Below are 23614 nucleotides of genomic sequence, written 5' to 3'. Positions count from 1 at the left end.
GCTTCATGCTGTGCAGCAGCCAAAAACCAGAGGCACATTTTTATCCTTGAAAACTTCCTCCTATGGCTGCATATGCCTCACGTTTCATCCCTCATGTGTGGGAACTGAAATGGCAGCATAATGCTCCAAAAAAAATGAAGTACTTCAAATGAAGATGTTTGTCTTTCAACACTTCTTTATTAAACACATCAACTGTTTACCACTTTTGTGATCATAATCACACATTTTCAAGGAGAATGAGAGGATACTGTGCAGTCGTTTTCTATAAGAGCACTCAAAGCAGTATTCTACAGTCACAGGAAAAAAAAAGGTAACCATGGCAATGATATTCTCCAGGTGATAGTCTGGACAGGCACGCTTTTAAAGCACCATTTGTTTCCAGTTGGAAATGGATGTGGGATTCTTGTGAATTCAATTCCACCCAGGCATGGGTGTGTGTAGGCAAAGAAGGCTTTAGCAGATCTTGTCCCCGACAGCAGAGATGAAAAACATAGTGCTATATTGTGTGAAATATAGGACATTACACACTTTGCACATACAGCAAACATTAAAGTATGATTGTGTGTTAGTAGATAGTGGGACTGACGCATGCAGTGGTCTGACTTTCTGTCTAATGTTACCTTTAATCTCTCTGATTGCACTTTGCAGCACACTGTACCAAAGGGGCTTTTAAAAGCAAGGAAAGGCTCACAATATTAACTATTGATTTTTTTCCCCCCTCTAAAGTAAAATAATGATATCAGTAACTGCAATAATCCAGAACAGAAAGTAAAGGAATATTTACAGCATAACCTCATATCTATTCTCTGTTCAATCTTCTGTCATGTGCACTGAAGCCCTATGTGGATTTGTCCTTATTGATTTGTCTTTAATGATCAGCTGGAAGAAATAACACACATATCTGCTTTTCATGTTCCAGGCTCCCTCACCTACAATATCATTTGATTGTCTTTGGTTGAAGTTCTGTGTAGGCAACCCCAGACAAGCCACGTCTAATGCTTTGTAAGGCCTATTAACTATTCAAGTACACTGAATTCATCTGTAACCACAGAATACCTGTGATCGGCTATATTTGTTTCATACACAAGTCTCAGAAAAGACTCAACCACACTGTCTTAAATAATTCAGTAACACAATTTTCTAGCTGACCAATCAAAGTACTGTCTGTAAATTCATTTGAGAGGTCAGAACAAACACAACATCCATTTACACACATCACAGAATAAACACATAAATCAAATCAAGTACCATTAAATATACATCTGATTATAAAGTCTTTCAATCAGCTGCCTCAATTAAGATCTACATCCCTAATTTGATGCATTTAATTAGGATTATTCATCATTTACTCTCAGGTTATACATGGAAATTATCCAGCAGAGTTAAATCTCCTCTCCACTGATTTCCACTGGGAGAGCACTGAGAGGTTTTATTGGGCTGTATTTGAGCTGCTGGACTGGATGTGAATGATGTGAGCAGGAACTCAGCACCAGCTTAGCAATGCGGGTCACAAAGTGAGGGCGCACTTCAAACAGACCTCAAATTCATTAAGATGACAGACACCTTAGGGAGGAATGATGCAGAGGAGAGGGGAAAGAGAGGGCAATGTGTGTGTTCATGTTTTCAGATGGACACCCTTGAACTGCACTCTTGTACCAAAACATCTTTAAGGCAAATGTGAATATTGATCCATTAAAAGGACACAGACTAGTGACAAAATACATTCCTAGAAAGATCAAGCTTGCAATATCGCTGTAACTTGTGATGAGATTTTAAGGTGCCCTGTGGAGTGTCATGTTTACATTCACTGTTTCTCACAAAAATGAAATACTGTCCAAATCTACAAGGTCTGGCAAATCCCAGAATACTCCTCAGAAAACCATTTTAAAGCTAAACTTTTAAGTATTTTACATACTATGTCCTAATGCAATAATGCTCTACTACCCAGATGTAAACAAGCACAGTTGACAGCAGGCATCTCGTGACACTGCACATGTGTAGGCTGTGTCTACAAACTGGCATATAACTACTCAACCAGAGCAATGAGTTACCCGCACAGACGTGGATATCAACCTGCAAGGTGGACCGAAGGCTGGTGGTGCTAGCTCTGCAAACCAATTAAACATTGTTTACCCGCAGTTGCTGTGATCCCATGTTTAGCCGTGTTAGATAAACAATGCACAGTTTTCTAACATTTAGACTAGTTGGTGAGTCAGAATTTTAATTTCTGTTTAAATGACTGGCAAATTAGTTGCTTCAGAACATCCCATGTTTCAATCTTACAACCCTGGACTACTGCTTCATGATGACTCTGGGAGTGGTGGCTTGCCTATCAGGGTATTCAGTGAAGCCAGCCACTAGTCATTGATGATTTCTGGCCAACATTACTTTTGCCGTGCATTGCCTTTGTTTATAGTCTGACTAGCACAAAATAAGTAAGGATGAACTGGGGTTGAAAAAGAATTTCCAAGCATGGATTGCATCAAGATATCTGTTTTCAAACATTAGTTAAAGCTAATTCGTTACATGACTGCCAATGCATTCTGACATTTTGCTCTATACTGACTATTTCCCAAGCCAACGTCTGCTGGCACACTAGTGGACAATAGCATCCATAATACAAGATAATTATGGCCTACAAGGCCTACAGATTCTGCATCTTTAAGCAAAATCTTTTTATCATAGAAATGAGCTCCGTTGAGATTAGGATATTCTGAGATGCCATCTTTTCCTACACCGGCTCTATGGGCACATTGCTGTTTCTTAAAAAGTAGCACCAACTGTCTCTCAGCAGGACTGCATAAAGCCTTCTGCAGGACTGTGTATTATGTTGCCAACATGCTCGTGTGCATGCATCCTCATGCCTGTGCATGATACAAACAAAACAGGGGCCTATTTGTGAAAACACATAGCTTCAAAGCACTACCAGTATTCAAAAACTCAACAGGGTACCTTAAAGTTACACTCTGCTGCAATGACTGCACCACATTTATCTTATTAACAGACTTACTGTAACCTCTTACTAATGCAGGACAGAAAACCCTCTTTGAGGTGTCAAAGACGGTCAGAGGGTCTCCTATATTCTCCTATATTTGGTTGTTGGATGTATGAATCACTATTCAAGAGAAAACACTAAGACACTTTTTATGAGCACAATAATCAGAAGAAGAAAAAAACAGCAGCATTCGGTGTTTACGTGACTTGAGAAGTTAAAGGTGTGCTTCATGGTGTTGTGCACTTCAATTCAGTCATCAGAAAGCCTTGGTTTGGTCAAACTGCATGTGCATTCCAAGCCACTGTGAAGGCTAAGTAGGAAGATGCAGAGGAAGAAAAGTAGAAAGTGATGTTGAAAAATAGAGAAAGACCCAGAAAAACGATCTGGAGTGGGTACGCATCCCTGAGGTCCTCTGAGAAGGTGCTGGAACCATGCCTGTGTCTCCCCCGGGGTCCATGACAGTCAAAGTGCCAGGGTGCGAGCGTTGGAAGCTGAAGCCTGCGCTCGCTGCACCACTCCTGGACACTTCTCTCTCTTCTGCAGCTTGTGGTTTTGAAACAAGCCCTCATTCCGTGGGACGCCATGAGCTCCATCGGGGAAAGTCAATAAGCCTGGAGGCACAGAGAGCAATCAGAGACCAATCACAGTGAGTCATTGACATTTTGACAGACAAACTGAGCCAGTGGTGCCAAACAGAATTTACCATATCCCTCAACACGTCCATCTTTGAACTCTCCTTCAAACATCATGCCGTCATATCGGCCAAAGACTCCGGTGCCTTGAAACTTTCCATGTGCAAATTCTCCTTCGTACCTTATGTGGAGAAGAATTATGCTTATTATTATTATTGTTAACAAAGAACATGCATTGGTATATGCATCAACATTTACAAGCATTTACTACCTCCCACCCTCAGGAATGGAATTGAAATAATAAAAAGATACAATACAATAAAGATTAAAAGAAGAAACAGATATATCTGAGTATTCTAAATGAATAAAGGCAGTGCTTTTTAAAAGTTCAGCCAAAGTATGTAAAACATTTGTATGGTATGTTTATTTCTCTGTAGCAATGCAAAACACCATTCCACATAAACCACAGCTGCAGGGCAGTCTAAACTTGTTCCAGCTCAGAGCAATTTCCCCACTCTCCCAGTCTGGATCCTAACGTTTTGAAATCCTATTTTTGTAAATACTGAAAGTTTATTATGTGTAGCAGCCTTACAGCCTGTGAAGCGATCAATTTACCTTGTATACTTTCATAATAATATAACATTTAGAGTGCTTGACACACCTGGATCCGTCTGTGAAGAGCAGCACACCAGAGCCATGGAAGAGTCCGTTCTCAAACTGGCCGGTGTAGCAGGTCCCGTCCTGAAACTTGAGCTGACCGAGTCCATGCCTCCGACCTGGAAAGTTGCACACCATCAGAGAGGGAAGGATCAAGCTTCAAACACATGATGGAAACACAAGGAATCCTGTCAAGTCAAACGGCCTTGATATGAGATTTTGATACCATCTGTTCAAACACATTTATGTACACGAGTGTCATCATCACAACACCACTCAGACTCTTATAGATTTTCTTATTTCGATAATGTGTAACAAACTATCAGAGCATAACATTTGACCTTCCAATGCAGCTCAGTGTTTTATATTCACATGGTTCTCTTGAGCTTCTACATATGTCACGAGTCAGTACGTGCTTGGTTCTAAGAACCCCCCCCCCCTCCCTCCTCCTCCTCGCTGTCAGCTAAAGGTTTACCTCTGAATTAGGAGTCCCATCTGCCTCCTGCATGGTGGGAATTATGGCACTCTAATCCAGCAGATTTTTTAGGAGGGATTTCTACTTTAGGATCCAGACAGTCAAAGAATGAACTCTCATTCCCTTCCCAGCAGCCTGTGATTCACTGCTGATGCTCATAATCATGTCAGATGGTTCATACCTGTAATCGCTGCACTGGAAAAGTAGGCAAAATTACCTCAGAGGGGCAAAAGAAGGTTGAAATGATGTGGACATTAATCATTTTTCAGCTCACCTAAAAGCTGCTAAGAAACCCAGTATGGCACAGTAAATGCCCCTGTATGCTCTTGTTCCAGGTTTTATGACTAATTTGGTTTCTCATGAGCAGCTGACTGAGGACTCTCTACGGTTTCCCAAACAGGTCCAAAGTCTAATCCAGAAGATTTGACAAATCCTCAGCCGGTAAATCTGGCTCTGTCCGTCATGGGTCGCCAATGCTAGCTAATTGGGATTTTGATTAAATAGCTTGAGCTTGCATGTCACTTGCATTGCTGTCTGTGTGTGTAGGGAAAAGTTCAAGCAGTGCAAGCATCCTCATAATCTTTGCCAAAGGTTAACATTTTGACAACACATTTCGGTGTCACAGGGAGATTTAACTTATTAGATAGAGAGTCATGAGCAGGGAGATATCTACTACTACCCCTGTTATATTTGCACTCCTTAAAATAATGTTATTAATGATGAAAATACTAACATTTCCTTTGTATAGCATTTCCAAGTAGTGACAGCTCTGAATACCTTCTCTTATCCAGGACTGATGATGTTTTAAAAATGAAGTACATGTTAGCTTAGCTAACTCCTTTATAATAGCAGTGTTAGATAAAGCCCTAATTTACCTGCATATGATCACGATTCCATGCTTCAAATGAACTGTAGAAGATGAACATAACTTCCTGTATTTAAAATTTTTTGCGGAAATATTATTCCCCAAGAGCAATAAAACAGAAGCTCGCCAAAATAACACTCAAAAGCATCTATCATTGTCACTATGCTGAGACAGTTTGTTCCATTTTTGTTATTGATTACTAACACAACTTTACATCTTAAATCCAATGATAATGTAATAAACACTGAAGCATTTTCTGTCAGTATTTCAGTGTTTCTTTTCTTTATTTAGCATCTGAAAAGGATAACATCCTCGACAGCATAATGAACACAAAATGTAAAGCAACACATTTACAGTGTGTCTCATCTCTGCTTGCACACAAACATAAACAGGACTTCCTTGCCTTCTTTCCACTCGCCGTGGTACTCCTCCCCACTGGCGTAAGTGAAAGATCCCCTGGTCAGAGTCATGTCACCCCTGGTTCAACACAGAAAACAAGAGCACATCTGTGTCAGTGACAAGCATAGACTGTATAATTAAGGTGACGAGCCATTTACGTCACAAACAACAAGCATGCAACTTAGACATGTTTTCAGCGTGAAATTGGTGTGAGAGATGATTTTCTTTTTCTCGCCTTGACCTCTGACCTTTCTGTGAATGGATCAGAAGACACTCACAGTGTTAAAAGATGGTAGTTACTGTCTCTGAAGAACATTCTGAATGTTGTTACACCTTTTTCTGAGCAAAGACTTCTGAAACTCAGTATAGTCTTTATTCAGTAAAGCAGGGGTTCCCAAACTTTTCAGCCCCAAAATATAGGTGCGAAAGACTCGCGACCCCCACTGTCCCTCAAAGAGATTTAATGTGGCTTCACTTAGCTGGTCTGCAGAAAATTAGCCTACCTATATGAGCATGTGGATGTGTTTCCTGTGCCGTTATGAATTAACCTACTGCTACTAATGCTTTTGATAATTAACAGTTCACTAACCCTAAACTTAGGAGTCATCTGGCAAAAAGAAAGGCAGAAAACTCATTACATTTTCTATTTTCAAGGTTTCATTTCAAGTTTAGCATCTATTTTTGTCAATATTGTTTTAAAATAATGAGTAAAATTTGCTATTTTTAGATAACATTCTGGAAGACATCTCACGACCCCCTATTTGTGTCTCGCGACTCTCCAGGGGGTCCTGACCCACACTTTGGGAACCCCTACAGTAAAGAAAGCATGCTTATTGTGCTGCTAATGCACATACAAACTGTAATTTGGTATAACCTTTAATCAGAGACATGGGAAAACAAAGAAAGAGAGTCATGCATTCAGCTCAGTATCTTACAAGTAGAAGTGACCAATATTAAAAAAAAAAAATCTTGCAATACCCAACACTGTATTTAAATTAAATTGAGGGTTTATTTTCAGGACAGATAGCTTCAGTCAAGAAGCTTTACATTTTATTTCATTTTCATATTTCTGAAGGTTTCAGATTTTTTTCATTTAGTGGAAAATATTGTCATTGTTATTGGGAAGAAGCATTGATGTAAGAGCATGCCCCTGTAATTGAACTCTAAGTGAAGGGACTCCTAGTAATTCATTTCAATAGGTTATCCAGATTATGTATGTGATGGAGGTGTAAACCCACTAAAAAGCGCACATGGCCGAAGAAGCCTTCTAGTACTAACATGACTGAAAAACGTGACTGTGGCACTGCTGTGAACAGGATCAGAATATTGTGTAGTAGCTCTCTTTCTTCCCACCAGATGTGAGTCAGGTGTCATTTTACCCCTCCGACTGCCACTGGACAGGCCTAAATAATTCACCAGCTCACAGCAAGACTGAGACAGACGTCCCTGTAAATATCTAACTTAAGCTGTCAATATGTTCCGTCCACGGCAGTCTGTACATGCATGTTGCAGGACAGGCTATCGCTTTAATGACAAGCCTATTACAGTAAAGTCGGGTGTAGCTTATTGCAACAGATGTATTTACGAAAAGCGACCAAACCTTTCAATATCATCCTTTCTCATATTTACCTGTAGGCTACGTTGGGCGTCTTCGAAGCATGGAAACCACAATACAAAACCGTAGGGGCGTAAAAATATAAAAACACCGGCTGAGAAACGTATGTCGCATTCAGGTGCTCCTCGGAATTTCAAGTTGAGGAGTCTTTAAGGTCCTTGAAGGAGGCTTTGGATGCAATAGCTTGCTCACAGAGTCACAGGTAAGAAGAAAATGCAACAGACACATGCAAGAGTCATTTTTTTATATTTTAGAGGGAGGAACCACTACTACAACAGCTGTATTGAAATACCTATGTGTATCCTTATGTTATTGAATGTAAACCTTATATTCTTCTATTTCCTTGAAATTCCCAGAACCTCTGAAGACTAATAATTAATAGAAACCCATTCTTGTCTTCAAAGCCATTGTTTGAGTCGGTTGTAGTGCCTCTTTTTATACTCATAAGCACCAAAAGCTCAGGGATTCCTTGTTTCCCAAAGTACCTGAAGGCACCATAACAGAAGCGTCACTGCAGCCTGACCGCTGAGCTGTTTCATTGCATGACTGTCCTTCTTCCAGTTGAAAACTTTATCTGATTGGTCTAGTGTGTGAAAGCTTGGAGACTGTGGCAGACATATTTATGAAAGACATTTTGATGGAGCTCTTTGAAGCACTCATAATCACAGCAGAAAGAAAGACCTGAGAAAAGAAAGAAAGAGAGACCTTGAGCTTACTTAGCTGGATGTGCCATTATATCATGTGTTAGTAAATGTAGGCTACAAACTGAAGTACATATTTTAGAGATTGGAATTTATAGATTTCATTATTCAATTAATATTACTATTGCTATCTCAACAACAACAACAACAACAACAACAACAACAACAACAACAACAACAACAACAACAGTATCAACAACAACTACTACCACCATACTACTACCTTTACTGCTGTTACTTCAGCATTTGTAGATGACATAATTTAGTTTCATAATCCATAGAAAAACACTGAAGCTTTGTGTGGTCTAGTTGTGTAATATTTTTCAAAGTTCAAGTGCACAGACATCCCAATAGCAATGTAGAGTGATAGGTCAGAAACAATATCTTATTGATCCTTTTGTCAGATTGAATTTTTTCAGGGCTGGGCAAAGTAAGATTTAAACCTTATATTTAAAACACTACTTTACATTGCTCCTGAAAATCCAGTTAAAGGATCAATTTGATGTAATTTTGAAAGTTTTTTCAAATCAGAGGGTTTTATTGCCCATTTCAAATCAATCTCAGGCAAATTGTTTGTTTTGTTTACAATGATAGGCTAAAAATGATTGATTGCACAATAATGTTGACTGTAAAATCACTGAAGCTGTGAACAAGGGCTTTAAAAACAATATTAAAAATAACTTTATTTGTATAGCACCTTGAAAAAAAATGTTTACAAAATGCTTTGACAAGCAAAGCATGGCAGGATTCGGAAGACAAAATAAACCTTTAACAAACAGAGAGGAGTGTAGAAATCCTAACAATGCAAAAAAAAAAATACAGCACCATAGATTGTAAAGAATAAATGTAAATGAAACAGACTAAAGTGGTGAGACAGTAACCCAATAAATCATTGTTGAAGAGTTTTTTTTACATAAATAAATAAATACATTTTAAAAAGATAAGTAAATAAAAGCATTAAAGGAAAACAAAATAAAAAGGTTTTAAGAAGAAGAAGAAGAAGACAACAAACACCAGAGAAAGCGGAAAATGGAAAAGGATAAATTAAGAACATAAAACATTAAATAAAAATAATAATAATAATAATAATCAAATACAATTAAACAATTAATTATTCAGACGAAAACTAAAAATAATAATAAATAAAACTAAAAATAAGTAAAAAGAATGAAGTCACATAAAAGCTAGTCTGTAAAAATGGGTCTTAAGGAGATATTTATTTCTATAATCCGAAGGCTTAAGTTGACTGAGTATGGGTGTGTCTTTAAATGTGTGTAATGTATATTTATGGTATATTTTTTATTGGAGTTGTTATTGTGAGATCCCTTGTATTTGACGCTTTCACGAGGAAAAGGCAATAAACATATTAGAAAAAAATAAAAGTAACTAATTTGATTGCAACATTGTAGTGTTTTGTTTGGGTCCTCTGAGGAACGACGAATGATACATTAGAGCGCTTCCCTCAGCGACTTCCTGCTCGACACAGGGGCGCGCGCTCTCACAGCCGCTCGCTTCCTCTTCCTCCCGTGCTGAGCTGTGCTGGTGCCCGCCAGACAAGAACGGTAGAAAATGGCGAGTCAGTGTAAAAGGCAGCAATGCACAATCGACAGGCGCGGCTTTCGGCAGGAACTTGACTCGTGGAGGCACAAACTCATTCACTGCGTGGGTAAGGACAATGCAAGTTACGCACTCTCCACATTTATGGACGGTTTCTCGCCTTTGCATGACCCGTTATCGGTGTAGATAAGCAGCTATTACCGGACTCACTCCGGGCATCTCCGAGCGACTTTGTGTACCTCAACTCTTCATACTCAGAGAGTTAAATGTTGCAGTTTGCGTCTCTTTTGCTCTGCTTATGTTGCTTCCTTTGGTTTATTTTGTGTTTATATAAAACAAGTGGCTTTAAGTAATCTGTTGGTGTAACGTTAGTTCGTTTAAAGGGCACCGTGCTTGTTTTAAAGGGAGTGTCTCGGCGTTGCGTCGGCTAAAAGGATCTGTTTGCTAAAATGCGCGCTCCCGTGTGATGATACTGTATTTTGGATGGGGGAGGGCGACAAATGACCGTGTTGGATGTTTCCAGTTAACATTTAGCTTACTTGCTTTTATGGCGTGCCGGGGGCGCGCATTACTGCATTCAGGAAGTGGTGGAGACCCCTCTGCTGCTGCTGCTGCTGCTGGGGGAGTTTCAGTTGTCGACGATGTTACATTGTATCCAACTTCTGACGTTACATAGTTTCCCAAGCTTCCTTATCCCTCCTGTTATGTGTGTTTCTCTGGAACAGCGATAATGTTCCTGGGTCAATTTGACCCGGGGCATATTCAATGACCCAAAAGTGTCAGAACCCCAAAAAATCTAATCTAATTTTTAATTCCAGTACTAACCATTTAAATCAAGATTTAGTACAATGGTGTTCTTTAATTCTCACAGATCATTCATTCATTTAAAGAGGATAACTCACTCGTTTTTCATTGAAATTCATGTTAAAACTTTTTTTCTAATGTACATTGGAAAGCCCTAAATATAAATACTATAGTTTACATGACAGAGATTTTTGTTTATAGGAAAAAAAAAAGTCTGTATGAAGGGATGTTGATAAATTAACACGACTTATCTTCTGTCACATGCTGCTCAGATTTTTATGCTGCATTTATCTGGTTTGGAAGGCACATATGGCCTAAAACAGACTTTTAAAAGGGTCAATTTGACCCGCAACATAACAGGAGGGTTAAAGCCCAGATACCTGGTGAGGAGTCTTAAGCTGGTTATGATGAAGCTTGAAATTAATATTGAGAAAATGAGACTCAGTATTATGATCTGTTGTTTTTTTTTACATGGTTTAATTGAATTGAATTTGAGTTTATTTGATTAGGACAATGCACATTAATCAACATGTCAACAGTGTGTCTCAATGTAAATATGCAGGAATTAAGATTCAAGATTCAAGAAAGCTTTAATGCCAGGTGAGCTTGCACACACAAGGAATTTGACGTGGTGAATGGAACACTGGTACTTAACAACAAGACAGTAAGGACATAACAAGATAGTAAGGACACAACAAGACAGTAAGGACATAACAAGATAGTAAGGACACAACAAGACAGTAAGGGCAGTAAATATATAAACCTAAACACAAATCCAAAAATTCTAAATAAAAATACTATCTGTACAAAGAAAGGTAAAGAAGTACTTTTAAAGACATGAAATAAGTTACAATGAGCCTAAGTCAGAGTGCACATGTAGTAGATGAATAAGACATGTTATGGAATACATCATAATATTGCACATGGTTATGAGGTATTGCACCGGAAATCAGAGTGTTACACATTTATGTGAAATATTAGCACAATAGCTACATTTCATCCATAGTCCTAAGGTAGGTACTTACATAAAACATAAAACAACAAGTTTTAAAATGACAGGATGTCACAAAACAGTTAACAGGACTCTACGCAAACTGACTTACAACACATTTTACATACAAAATGTTTGTGACATTATAAAAACAGGATGGAAGGTGAGGCCAAAGCCTCCAGAAACAGGCATCAAATGAGGAAACAGATTATTCATGAGTACATGACTGGTTTGTTTTTAATGTTTAAGTGTTTTTTTTAAAGGTACCGTAGTTCTCAATCTCCCTAATGTGAGCTGGTAGTTTGTTCCAGGACTGTGTGCCTCTGACAGACACTACCATTTGGCTGAATTTGGTTTTTCATCTCGGTACATCACAGTCCCCTCTAGTTTGTGCTCTAGTATCATATTGTGTTTTTTCCTTTTTATAAATTTGAGCAATGATGGAGGGGCAAGTCCAATTAAAACTTTAAAAACCAGACAGATGTCAGTGTAGGTTTGAAAATGTTCAATGTTTAAAACATTACACCTCCTGACTATACTGCAATAATGGAAGTTGAGAGGTTTCCTGTCTAAAATGTTGATGGTCTTCTTAAAGAGAGACTTGATGGGTTGTTAAGTGGTCAACTTTAATGTCTGAAATTGCACCTGGGGGTCGGTGTCTGATAAAATCTGAAGATTGTGCTGCAGAAACAGACATTTTTTCATTATTTACATTGTGTAGGTGATTCAGTTTTCTGTTTAAAGAAGGCAGGATGACTTGTTTTGTCAGAAAATAGGACAAAATCTGTAGAGAGGTAAGATGGGATACTAAAACCGCCACAAACCCAAAGTCCTCACAGGAGCTTTAAACAAATATGAAGATACATTGTTGAAGTTTGAGCTTGTTGTTTTTTGTGCATGGGGGGTAGCTTGATTATTTAAGAAAAATTATGTATTTTTTCTAATATAGCTTAAGAAGTGTCGTTGATAGAAGCTAGCATAGCAGTAAAATCCCTAAATGAGGGCTTAAGCAGGAATGTTGAGAATATAAACAATGTTTATATTGTTTATACGTAAGTGCACCACCAGGATTGATCCTGAAGTATTTCAGTCTTTCAGTCTATCCCAGCTTACACTAGATTGATTGCACAAACATTTAGTTTCATGATTTTCGACTTCTAAGTGCCTTTTTGAGGTGGGCATTTTTGGTTAAGATATTTCATGATAACTTTTGGATGTGTTGCTGTCAAGGTCCACAGGATATATTCACATGACTTGGATGATCCTCTTAACTTTACTCTAGCATCCCCAGTGGGTCAGTTTCCATTACTTCATCTGTACCAACATTATTTTGTTATCATGGAAAAACTGAGTAAATCTAATGTATTGCTACATGCCCACTTAGGGCTTCCATACTTAGAGGATTTAGGTGTGTACCAGAAATCCCCTTTTGCATGATAGTACATTTGAAATTTCTGTTTCAATCATCTCAGTTATTAGACAGATTTCATGATCAAATATTATATAGTAAGATTATAAAAGTTGAAAATTGTATCTACTAAAAAGCATACTGGAGTTGGCGGCAGTGTTGTGGTTTGTGCTGATGAAGAAACAATTTTACAACTTTGTTTCCCAAATATCATTGTTAATCTGTTTTGTTTTCTAGTTAAACACTGAACTAAAAGCCAGTTTTATTTATAAATAAGTAGTGAGAATAGGCTTCACAATACCATCAACAGTATCAGTGCACAGCTTCAACATCAGTCAGCTGCCTGGGAAGATTCTGTGCATGTAATTCCAAAATGAAATCTAAAAACAGTCATGGCTTCCCCTCTCTTTGACCCCTCTTTGTCTAACTGATGGCGTAGAACAATATATTTGACCACTTCTAAGCTCTAACATTCTTAAGTGCTTCATTTTCCCCAGTGGTATTTGACATACATTTAAAATAGATTTAAAACAGCATTCAAACTGCATGACAGAAGAGCTAATTTGAAATCAAGAACAGCACTTCTGACACTGCTGTTCTCAAAATGTCAAATGAGATCAATCTCACATAAAGTGGCTGCTATGCATAGGCCCTGCTGAAATGTTTAATGTATGCACGAGGCGTGTATTATAGATGTGCCAAATTCTTTCATCAGTTAAAGGAGTCGTTATGTGCCGTTGCAGGAAGCGATGACATTAAAACCGATGGAGATGTTGATGTTGATTAAGTTTGATAAAGTTTTGTAGTGTTGCATGTTAAAGTGTTTATCTCTTGTCTTATACAGCTGGGGGAATCACAGGGGTTTAGATAGAAACTCAGTAAGTGATGGAGAGATGGCTCCCCTCAGTTTCTCAGGGAGCCTGCATTAAGAAGATTAAATCATTACGTTTAGATTTTATTTTCATCCTGTTGCATGTTGCTCTTCGGGGTTCACAACAGTGTTCTATAGAATAGCGTTTCCTATCAAGATGCGTAGGCGTAGATTCAGAATTCTGTTAGCTTGTCAACCCTATGAGCATTATTTGAAAGAGGATATGGGCCTACTTCTCCTGAAATCTTAAAAAAAGATTTTGTAATCCCTCTATAGGATTTCCTTCACTCCTTCAATTCAATTGGAGAGAGTAGTAGTGTGATATATAGGGCCCTATGATTGGCCAATAAAAACGGAATTTACTGTTACATGCGGATCATGAAATTGACACAATGTGACTGAAATGCTGTCATCATGAGGAGAAGGAACGTTTGTCTGGGGGAAATGTTTCCGGGGACCGCCCATTCGTGGCACCACCCGTGCATCTCCTCACAAACACTCACCCCCGCCCTCCCGAAATAAACAACATGTCGAAGCGGCCACCAGAAAGAACGGCTAAGTCTGCAACAAAAACTACGAAACTCATCTCTTACTCCAAAATGCGGAGCTGAACAGTCCCCCCCCCCCCGCCCAAAAATCCTAAATTTAAGACTTTTTGCATTTCATTAACAGACCTTTTATTCACTGACACAAAAAGCACACACTATATGGTGGTGATATAAGTGTAAATGGGTAAAAAACAGAATTCTAAAAAATTAAAATGGAAAAATCAGAATTTGGAAAAAAAATCTGATTTCATAGGGCCATATATATATATATATAGATCTATCTATATATATAGATCTATATCTATATCTAGATATATATCTATAGAGATATAAAGTGATTTTGAAGTGTGGGCATTATTTAGTAGTGGATATTGGTGTATTGAGATACACTTGTCCTGAAAGGGTCTCATTAGCATACCAACACATGCTGTCCTTATTCTTACAGTACAATTCCCCCTGTTTATGACCTGAAAACATCACTGAAGAGCACAAACTGACTGCCTCTGCTGGAGATTATTACAGTATCATTTTTCAACCAAGCAGCAAAAGTAGTCAGAACACCGGCTGCAATATATAAACATTGTCATCACCCTTGACACTTGCTTTAAGTGAATTTTGCTGAGGATTTCCTGCTGCGTTGTCTCATAAAGTCACCCAACTGTACCCCAAATGTTACTAGGGAGGCTAGAAGGAAGTATCACGCTAAATCAGTGTAGGCGCCAATACTGGAAATGTTGTATGTGCAGGAGATTACGATGCTAAACAGTCGACCAATCACGAGTCTATTACTGTATCTGTATTGTCTTGATGCACAGTTTCATTTTAGAGGATAAACATGTCAGGCTATGTGTGTAGGCTTCTTAGTAAGTACAGGTCTTTTCACACCTACAGCATAGATTCTACGCAGAAGTACAAACCAGGCTTTACAAGAGATATAGAATATTTAACACAGACCAGTTCTAACTCTGATTGAACTGATTGTTACGTTCAGTCAAAGGCCAGTTTAAACCAAAGTTACACTTCTGACTTCTGATGCTGTAGCCGTTGTTGTTTCTTCATTCTCTGTCTCGATAGTCTCCCTATAACTGCTCATTGTCAGGGGTTTGCACTTGGCGCCGCCCGTTTTACTTAGAATTGATGGTGGGGTCTACAGTAACAATGGTAAGTGGTCCACAGCAAACTTATTCAGCTAAGAGACTACAGTATTAGGTGGGCTGTGTGCTGCTCATTGAAAAGAAAATGGGGAGAGAATAAAAAGCGTTCTGACTTGCCACCACACAGACCCAGGAGAGCTCAGTTACTCAGTCCTCCCTCTATGATTGACAAATGTCCCTTGTGTTTGGACATTAATTGTAACGCTGCAGAGTACATGACAACAGCAGCAGCCGGCTTGCTTGCAGAATGGCATATTCTGTCCATGACAACAAGGACGCACTTTTGTTTGGCTTTTTGGTGGAGAGGGCTGCACGCCACCACCACCCTGCTGACGCTGAAATGGGACATTTTGTCTTTGTGTGTTTAATGTGAGCAGTAAAACTGCAGGGCAGAGACAAGAGCAATTGTCCCCCTGGAACAGCAGCAACAATTGTCTGTATGTTTGCCCGTACATGTGTTCATGGACCAACAGCCCACACATGCAAACTGTGTGGCTGAAAGTGTGTGGATTTGGAAAAATTTGGAACCAGAAAACATTTGAAAATCCCTGGAATGTGAGTTATTCATGTTTGCTTTTGACGTGTAAGTGGGAGCTAAGATTTCCTCAAACAAACAACAAGCACGTATTGACATTAGGCAGATTGTCTTGTTTATAATTTAAACTTCAGCTGGCCCATTTTCTGCCTGAGCATGCCCCCTCTTATGGACACTTGTCCCACATTCTCCTAATTTACAAAGAAAGCTGGCTGTGGTTTGTTAACATTTTGCAGAACATTGCTAAAAGCCTTGATGCTTTCATTTTAAATGCAGTCTTTCACCGTGTGTTTATCTGTGTGTGTGCATGGGCGTACATGTATGTGCGTGCCTCTACTTTTTTCACATTTGCTTAAATCATGGTGGTCTCATATTTGTTATTCAAAGTTATGCTGTGTGCTGTGTTACATCATTTGACTGTCAGTTTGCATCAGATCACGTTAAGTATTCATGGAGTGTGTTTTTCCCCGCTGTAGATGCTGCTCAAAGCTGCCACCTCATTGCCCACTGTATAGCGTGATCTCGCTACTGTATTTTGCTTGTAATTAAAACAATGTGTTATGACATTTTAAACACTTCTCTGCATGTTAGTGTCTGTCCTCCAGTGTGTTCCCTTTTTTGTGTGGATAACAGAGCAGGCAACAGTAACACTTTTTAGACGGTTGGGCTTTAGGCTTGGTCTCTGTGTGATGGAGGGCTGGGTGGGGATGAAAATAGCCATGTACTGTAGCTCGACTAATTTGTGCAACTTTGTCATCTCTGCACTCATCCTCAGCCCTCGGCTCCGTCTTACATGCTCATAGAATATTGCTCAGGGATATCTGTGACCCTCTTCATACAAAATAACTCTGTCATGAGCTTCACAAACTGAGCATGAGTATACATTTAAAATCGGATGCTGTCTTGGAAGAGACACTATACATCATGGATCCACCTCTCCTTGTTTTTACAGAGACGGTGATCAGAGGTGCCAGATTAAGCAAGGTTGGTTTTGGCTGCACACTAATATGGGCTTAGGGAAGCTCCTGTTCTGCAAGCTTGTGGTCACTCCTTCTGAGATAGCATGTGTACAGTAGCTACAGTGGGGGATGGGCTGAGTGGGGGTTAATGCAGCACTGTACATCCTCAGCACTAAAGCGGCAGCGGGAAGGGTGGGTCATCCAAAAGATACAGCACTGCAGTCACTTGAAGCTCAACTCAACATTTTAACCACCTTGTTTTTACCATGAGGGTTATACAAGAAGTCAGGAACAATTCTGCAGCCTTTGCTGCTGATAAAAACTGAGCTTTGAACATCTTTCTTCATACATTTAATGGCTCACACTTATTTTTTGGATTATTTTGGATTAACTAGTCCTCTACGATGCTCTCACTGATCTTTATTTTTTATAAGATATCAGGAAATATAAGGTTTTCCAGGAACTATCAGGATCATGTACCTCCAGCATTAACACTAGAATATTTTGGTGCATGTTTATGATTGTAAAGCTAAAATGTGCGTATGCTCTGAATCACAAATATCTGAGTTTCATCTGTCTGACAATGTTGACTGGAACACATCATAACGATTGTGCACTTTGCCATTTGATTGCACATCAAACATGTGTGCAATGCATACTGCTAAAATAAGATTGACCTTTTGCCTACACTACCAACCCGCAGCAATAAGCAGCAAAGAGGGGTTTATCACACATTATGTTCAATTCAGAGTGACGTACCGCATAGGTTAAGGTTGGGATTTAGGAAGGTTAAGCTGATCCTAGATCTGTGGGATTTCTCTTTCTAAGTGCTGGTGTAAAGGGCAAGGTTGTCACATTCTCCAAATCTTTCCTCTCCTCCCTCATTCTGATTGGCTGGAGATGTAGGTCAGAACAAGGCTGAAGGCAAATTCATTTTCTGCATCTGTGTGACATAATATTTTGTCTTAAGCCTATAGTGGTCTGTGTGCTGGCCAGAATTCTTTAGAGTTTTTCTTTTAACGCTTCTTTGCTTGCTTTTCAATTAAGCAAACAAGAACAACAAACATCTATGTGGAAGATTTTTCTGTTGTCTAAAATTCTGAGGCTCTGCTTTGTGTTTGGCAAAACGGTTATGTTAAAAAATTTACGTGAGCACTTATTTAAAACATTCTGACAATTATTGTCTTTCATTAAATTAGATATAAAGTTGTCAAATATTCTGTAAGAGAGAGTTGGGCCGGCTATGGTTGTGTTACACAGTGCTGTGACACACATCATTCACATGTGATTTACATCAGTCTTAAGAACAGATTTTGAGCATACAAAGTAAGGTTTCCAACATTTTCAACACTTTGATACTTTTTAATATCGCATGCTTCGAAATGATACAATTTCTGTTTATTCTATTATTTTTTTAATTGTATGTTTATTCGGAATGGACAGGTAGATGCAGCAGTATAGCAACATTAGTAAAAGTAAAAACAAAAGTCCTTCCAATTTTGTTTGTTTTGAGTCCAGAAAAAACACAACGTCACCCTTCCTGGAATAAGAGTCCAAAGAAGGTAAGGTCATAGACCATGGATCAGATTTTGTACCTCCATTATGGTGTCCACACTTCTCTGATAACTTAAATTTTCCCAGCAATTGTGAAAAAGAAACAATAATAGTGGATACACAATGACCTCTTATGGACGGACCTGACAATTTGCTTGGGATAAACTCTTCCAGATAAGGCTCACTTATTCACTTCAAAAGAACTCTGTTACAGCTTAATTAAAGATGGAACCAGGGTGGTCGCCTGCCGCTGCTGTCAAAGAAAAAATCATCAATAACCAGACAGAAATTGAAAAGTCAAATTACAAAACAATATTACCAGTGAGATCAAATAAAATCTGCTCTTTTGGGGGTAACAAATATAATCCAGTTGTTAAAAATTTGATAAAATGTGTCCATTTGGATTCTTAATTTCTGTTTATTTATGTTACTTGGTTTCAAAAAGTACCAAAGCTTTTTTAAAAAAAGTCATATTTTCAACCTGAAGCTGCCGCAAAAGAGTGTGGGAGACGGGACAGCAGGCAGCAGTGGCAGAGAGACATAGAGACGATGGAAAGAGATAAAGAAAGTGTTTCTTTCACGGCGTTAACGCTCGAAATAACTTCTGAACTCGTCAAGTCCTCTACACAAACATTTAAGTGTTGAGAAGGTGCCAGGCTTTGTTTGCAGCTAAAGGTGCGTTTCTTCCTGCCTGCTGTGTGTCCCTGCTGTGTCTCTCTGCTGCGCCCTCCATCACACACACTACACCGTTAACCCTTCTCAGGCACAGGTCGGTGAATACGGAGGTTCATTAGGTCCTTCAGCAAAAACAGAACACACATTTTGTCGGATGTAGACAAATAGAAAGAAGAGGGGAGAGACAGTGATGTCACCATGTGGTTTCAAAACATTGAGTGTTGTAGAAACTCTGGCATCCTTACAACTACACTGTAAAGTGTGGGGTGTTATTGTCAACACTGGTGCTGTTGGGAGTCTAATCATCTGGTGAGACAATCGACCAACTGTGGCATCCTCTAGCCTGAAGTTTTAGTGAGTCACTTCTTCATGGTTAGAAGGTGAACTTCACTAGGATTCATATTTTGTTTTAAAAAGGTTGCGTTAACCATTTCTATGATGAAGTTGATTCTGTTTTTATTTCAACACATTATTTTGTGTTTTTCAACTCTGCATACCTCTGTGAGAAGAATCTCTGCCTTCAATTGGCTATAAATTGCGTAGAGGCAGGCTGCAGTATGTCTCAGATTAAATAGAGAACAACAGTTGGTGATTGCAAGGAGAGTAGACTAAACTGTGTCCATGAAGTGTTTCCTGCTTCTAGAAAAATCACACAATGTCCTGAATCGCAAACAAGAAAACATTAAAAAGAACAAGAGCTCAAGAGTGAGCACTTGGAGTCCTCGGCAACATCACAATGAACATGATTCATAATCAAAAACAATTAAAAGGTTATAATTGTACTTTAAAAAGTTAAATTAAAAACAATTAGTCCTCAGTCAGTCTCCCTACAGAGCTGGATGATTGGCATTGATGTCTGACTCCTAAAATAAAACATATGCACGCAAATATGAAATGCAACAACAACTCAATGTCATGTTTTCTGTCCCCAGCCTGCAGGCGTGTTTTTTTTATCCCCTCAGTTTTTGCAGGAGATGAAGATCGTCAGTCTCATTAACCTGATATCTTTGTCCTGTCTTTTCATTAATCCTTGCTAAGTTTTAATATAATGAGGTGTTCGCCTGGTGGCACCTTCTACCTGGCTCCTCTCTTTCTTTTCTAATTATCACTTTGGACCTCTGTAGCCTCTGCTTGTTATTGTATCTGCAGGCTGATCACTTCACATCAAACCAGAAATGTGTCTCAATGGTGGCCTAATTCTCTCTTCAGCTTAATTAACTGAATGTTCCCTCAAACAGAAACTGCACCCATCCGAACGCTTCACAGGGTGTTTCAACCCCACCAATGTATCAGCTGTGGTTAAGCACAGGGCGCTCACTTTAGTGTCACGTTGCTGTTTTTGTTTTCTGTATTGTTCCATTTTAATGACGACCATTATTCTGTGTTTTTTATACACTCATTTATTTTGTAGGGCTTGCATGTTAGCTGTACACGCTATCAATATTTCATTCAGTGCACATACATGCAGCTCGTGCTTTTAAGTTTAGGTTGCTGCTTCCAAAATGGTAGGCTCCCTGCGTCAGCCTCAGCACCGCACTTTGCTCCGTCAGTAGAAATGTGTTAAATTCGCCTCAAAGTCATGGTTTACAGTATGACACATTTGAAAATGCCCTAACTGTAATTCCTGAAGAGTAGTTTGATGTCATGCTGCTGCTCTGTCAAACGAAAGTGGATGACCTACTTTTTCTCCCACTGCCTCTGAAATATTTCAGAAATAGGATTGGATAGCTCCAGCTGAAGTCCTGTGCACTAACCCAGAAACAGACTCACGCTGCAGCTATAGGCAAGCCTGTTTCACCACTTGCTAGCCCACCCCCCCACCCCACCCCCCTCTCCCTCTTCATGTTTGGCTGTTGGAAGTGGGTGGGAGTTTGTGGGGAAGCAGAGCGAGGGCATTTTAACAGATGACAGCTTTTGCTGAATTCACTGTGAGTTTGGGAAGAGAGTGGATGGTAAGCTGATATTTCTCTCACTTGTTATCTGTGTGAATATCCTGTAAGCAGGCCTTTGTTATGATGTGAAGTTGATTAACAAGAGGCTAATTTAAATGATCATATTCATCCAGTGTAGGCCTAGTTTAGTATTTGTGATAGTCAGTGTTTTACATAGCTTTAAAAAAAAAGGATTTTTATGTTAAATGCTTTGAATTGTTTTTTTTGTAATGCTCTTACTGCTTGGTACATTTGGAGCAGTTCGCTCTCATGATGATCCAGTTGAGTAGACAGATGTTACCTTTGACCTCTTTAGCGCTTGGTTTCTTCTTTTAATGCATGTAGGGGTTTTGGATTTAACACAGAAACCCTGCAGCCATATGCACATATTGCATGTGATGTTAATGCAGTGTTTAGCAAAGTCCTGTGCAGAGTAACGCGCTGTATCTTTAACAGATGGGACAGTAGGATGCTGCCTTCTCATCAGTAATGATTTGATTCTTCCTCAGCTTTAATATGTGATAGAAAATGTTCTGCTGTTGCAGCCAGCCTTCTGTACTTGTTTGAAGTGAAACTTTGATTCAGTGAACTATGAAGATTTTATTCTGTCCGCATGGTACAAGATACCTCTACACCATCACCTAGCAGTCTTATTTCTTTTTAATGTAACAACATGCAGTCACTCCCAACTCTGTAGGTGCTTCAGTTGCTTGGCAACAGGCGGATGAAGCGCTTGTGTGAAGTGTTGAAGTAAAAACCTGGGGTGAAAGCTGGTAATATGTTGTGGTTTTTTACAGAAGCCTTTGGTTGCTCTCAGGGGTTGTGGAGATGAAATAGACAGGCAAAGACATGCCTGGGTGGATGGAAAAGATCTCATCACATGAAATGTCCGTGATGTAAAACGTGCTGTTTCGTTTTTTTGTGTACAACAAATTAATTTGGGCCCTTAGGCAGCTTTGGTTGTCTCAAACATTGATTCTCTGAGTTCTATGTTTTGATGCTGGTTTGAGAAGCAGGCCTTAACGAGGTGTGAATCTGAACTCACGTTTGTTTGGCAATTTAATTTTTCAGTGTGCCGTTGTTGGATTCACATTGAGAACTGAATATTTAATGAATTCCATGTCTCTCCTCAGGTTTTGAAAGCATTCTTGATGGTCTCTTTGGTCCGGAGCTGGTGGAAGACCTAAAATTATTTAAAGGTAAGAGTCACAGCACATTCCTGTTTAAATCATAGGACCATGGTCATATGCGTGTATAGGAATTTTCTAAGCATAATGTGTTTTCTGCCTATTATGACAATGCTGCTGCATTGTACCCTCTGGTACCCAACTGCATTCACTCTGTACGACAGCCCCTCTGGCTGCAGAAGAGAAGATGCCTTGTGTTGCTACAAAGTTGGTGTTTTGGATGGCGTGGGGCCAGTGTAAAAGTCTACAGTGTCCTACAGACATTTTTATAATGCATGATGTCAGTAACACAATAGTGGGCATTATTTGTGTTTTCATTACATTTACAGAGAGAGGGCCATTAAAGAAGATCAGTCTTTGTGTAACAACAGCCAGAGACAAAGGCTGCTGGAAACTAAGTTAAACTGAGTCAGCCTGGGTTACAGTCTCAGTAAAACGAATCAAAACACTTAAATGAAGACCCCTTCGTTCATCTCCAACATACATGTCTGTTATTGAGTCAAGCTCAAGCATAATGTGAACACAAATGTAGGACACCATAAGTTTCAAACAACCTTGTTATTAGGAAGTGAGACAGTACAGTGGTTGTGTTTTTGATAAAGCAGAACAAGACAGAAACACAAAACATGAAAATATGTTTTTAGAAAGATTTTTTTTTAAAAAAAGGGCAAAATGTAAGGTGAATATATGTCTGTAAAGTCGGTTTCTTTGTCAAGTAACTCTGCATCGATAAAGCCTTTGACCTTCTTAATAGAGCCCTTACATTTGCGATGTTACTCTGTGTCAGGAACCTTGGTACTAAGTCAAGTTTCCAGTGAAAAATCAAAAGCCACATTCATCAGTGATGCTTTACCAGCTATGAGCATCCGTTTCCAAGAAAGAGTACACACCTTAAATTCATCTCTTTAAACTAAGGAATGAAATATCTATCACACCTTTGTATTTCATCGCTTTCTTCTGTTTTGTGTCCACAGACTTTGAGCCCACGACAGTGTCTGACTGGTCATTTGATGAGAATTGTCTGTTCTGCTGTTTAAGACGAGACAAAGTAAAGGTAAGATAACTTTCTTCTCTATTATACTCCTTATATTCTTTGATTGA

General features: G+C 39.1%; 2 protein-coding genes across 5 annotated transcripts in view; one reads left to right on the top strand and one right to left on the bottom strand.

Moving 5' to 3' along the window:
- Positions 1-157: 157 nt before the first annotated feature.
- On the bottom strand, positions 158-10454 carry morn4 (MORN repeat containing 4). Of its 3 annotated transcripts, none has more exons than XM_034681284.1 (5): positions 10436-10454; positions 6028-6101; positions 4289-4403; positions 3699-3808; positions 158-3606 (listed from the first exon to the last, which is right to left on the bottom strand). In XM_034681284.1, exons 2-5 carry the CDS (start codon positions 6092-6094, stop codon positions 3458-3460), a joined length of 441 nt encoding a protein of 146 aa, XP_034537175.1. In that variant the 5' UTR covers positions 6095-6101; positions 10436-10454; the 3' UTR covers positions 158-3457. The 3 variants fall into 3 exon arrangements, with proteins under 3 accessions (XP_034537175.1, XP_034537174.1, XP_034537173.1); XM_034681283.1 differs by lacking the exon at positions 10436-10454 and adding an exon at positions 7653-7751; XM_034681282.1 differs by lacking the exon at positions 10436-10454 and adding an exon at positions 7302-7358.
- Positions 9829-23614, top strand: part of wu:fc17b08 (ligand-dependent corepressor) — a 30244-nt gene continuing 16458 nt past the window's right edge. Inside the window, exons 1-3 of one of the 2 annotated variants that reach the window (XM_034681280.1) lie at positions 9829-10005; positions 22460-22525; positions 23488-23567. In XM_034681280.1, coding sequence (XP_034537171.1) covers positions 9909-10005; positions 22460-22525; positions 23488-23567 — 243 coding nt within the window. In that variant the 5' untranslated portion in view covers positions 9829-9908. The remainder of the gene's footprint in view (positions 10006-22459; positions 22526-23487; positions 23568-23614) is intronic. The other variant, XM_034681279.1, reaches the window with a different exon arrangement.

This window comes from Notolabrus celidotus, chromosome 4 (assembly GCF_009762535.1).
Source record: "Notolabrus celidotus isolate fNotCel1 chromosome 4, fNotCel1.pri, whole genome shotgun sequence".
Classification (NCBI taxonomy): Eukaryota; Metazoa; Chordata; class Actinopteri; order Labriformes; family Labridae; genus Notolabrus; species Notolabrus celidotus.
The sequence above is the reverse complement of the archived record's forward strand: the minus strand, read 5'-3'. Positions and strand labels throughout refer to the sequence as shown.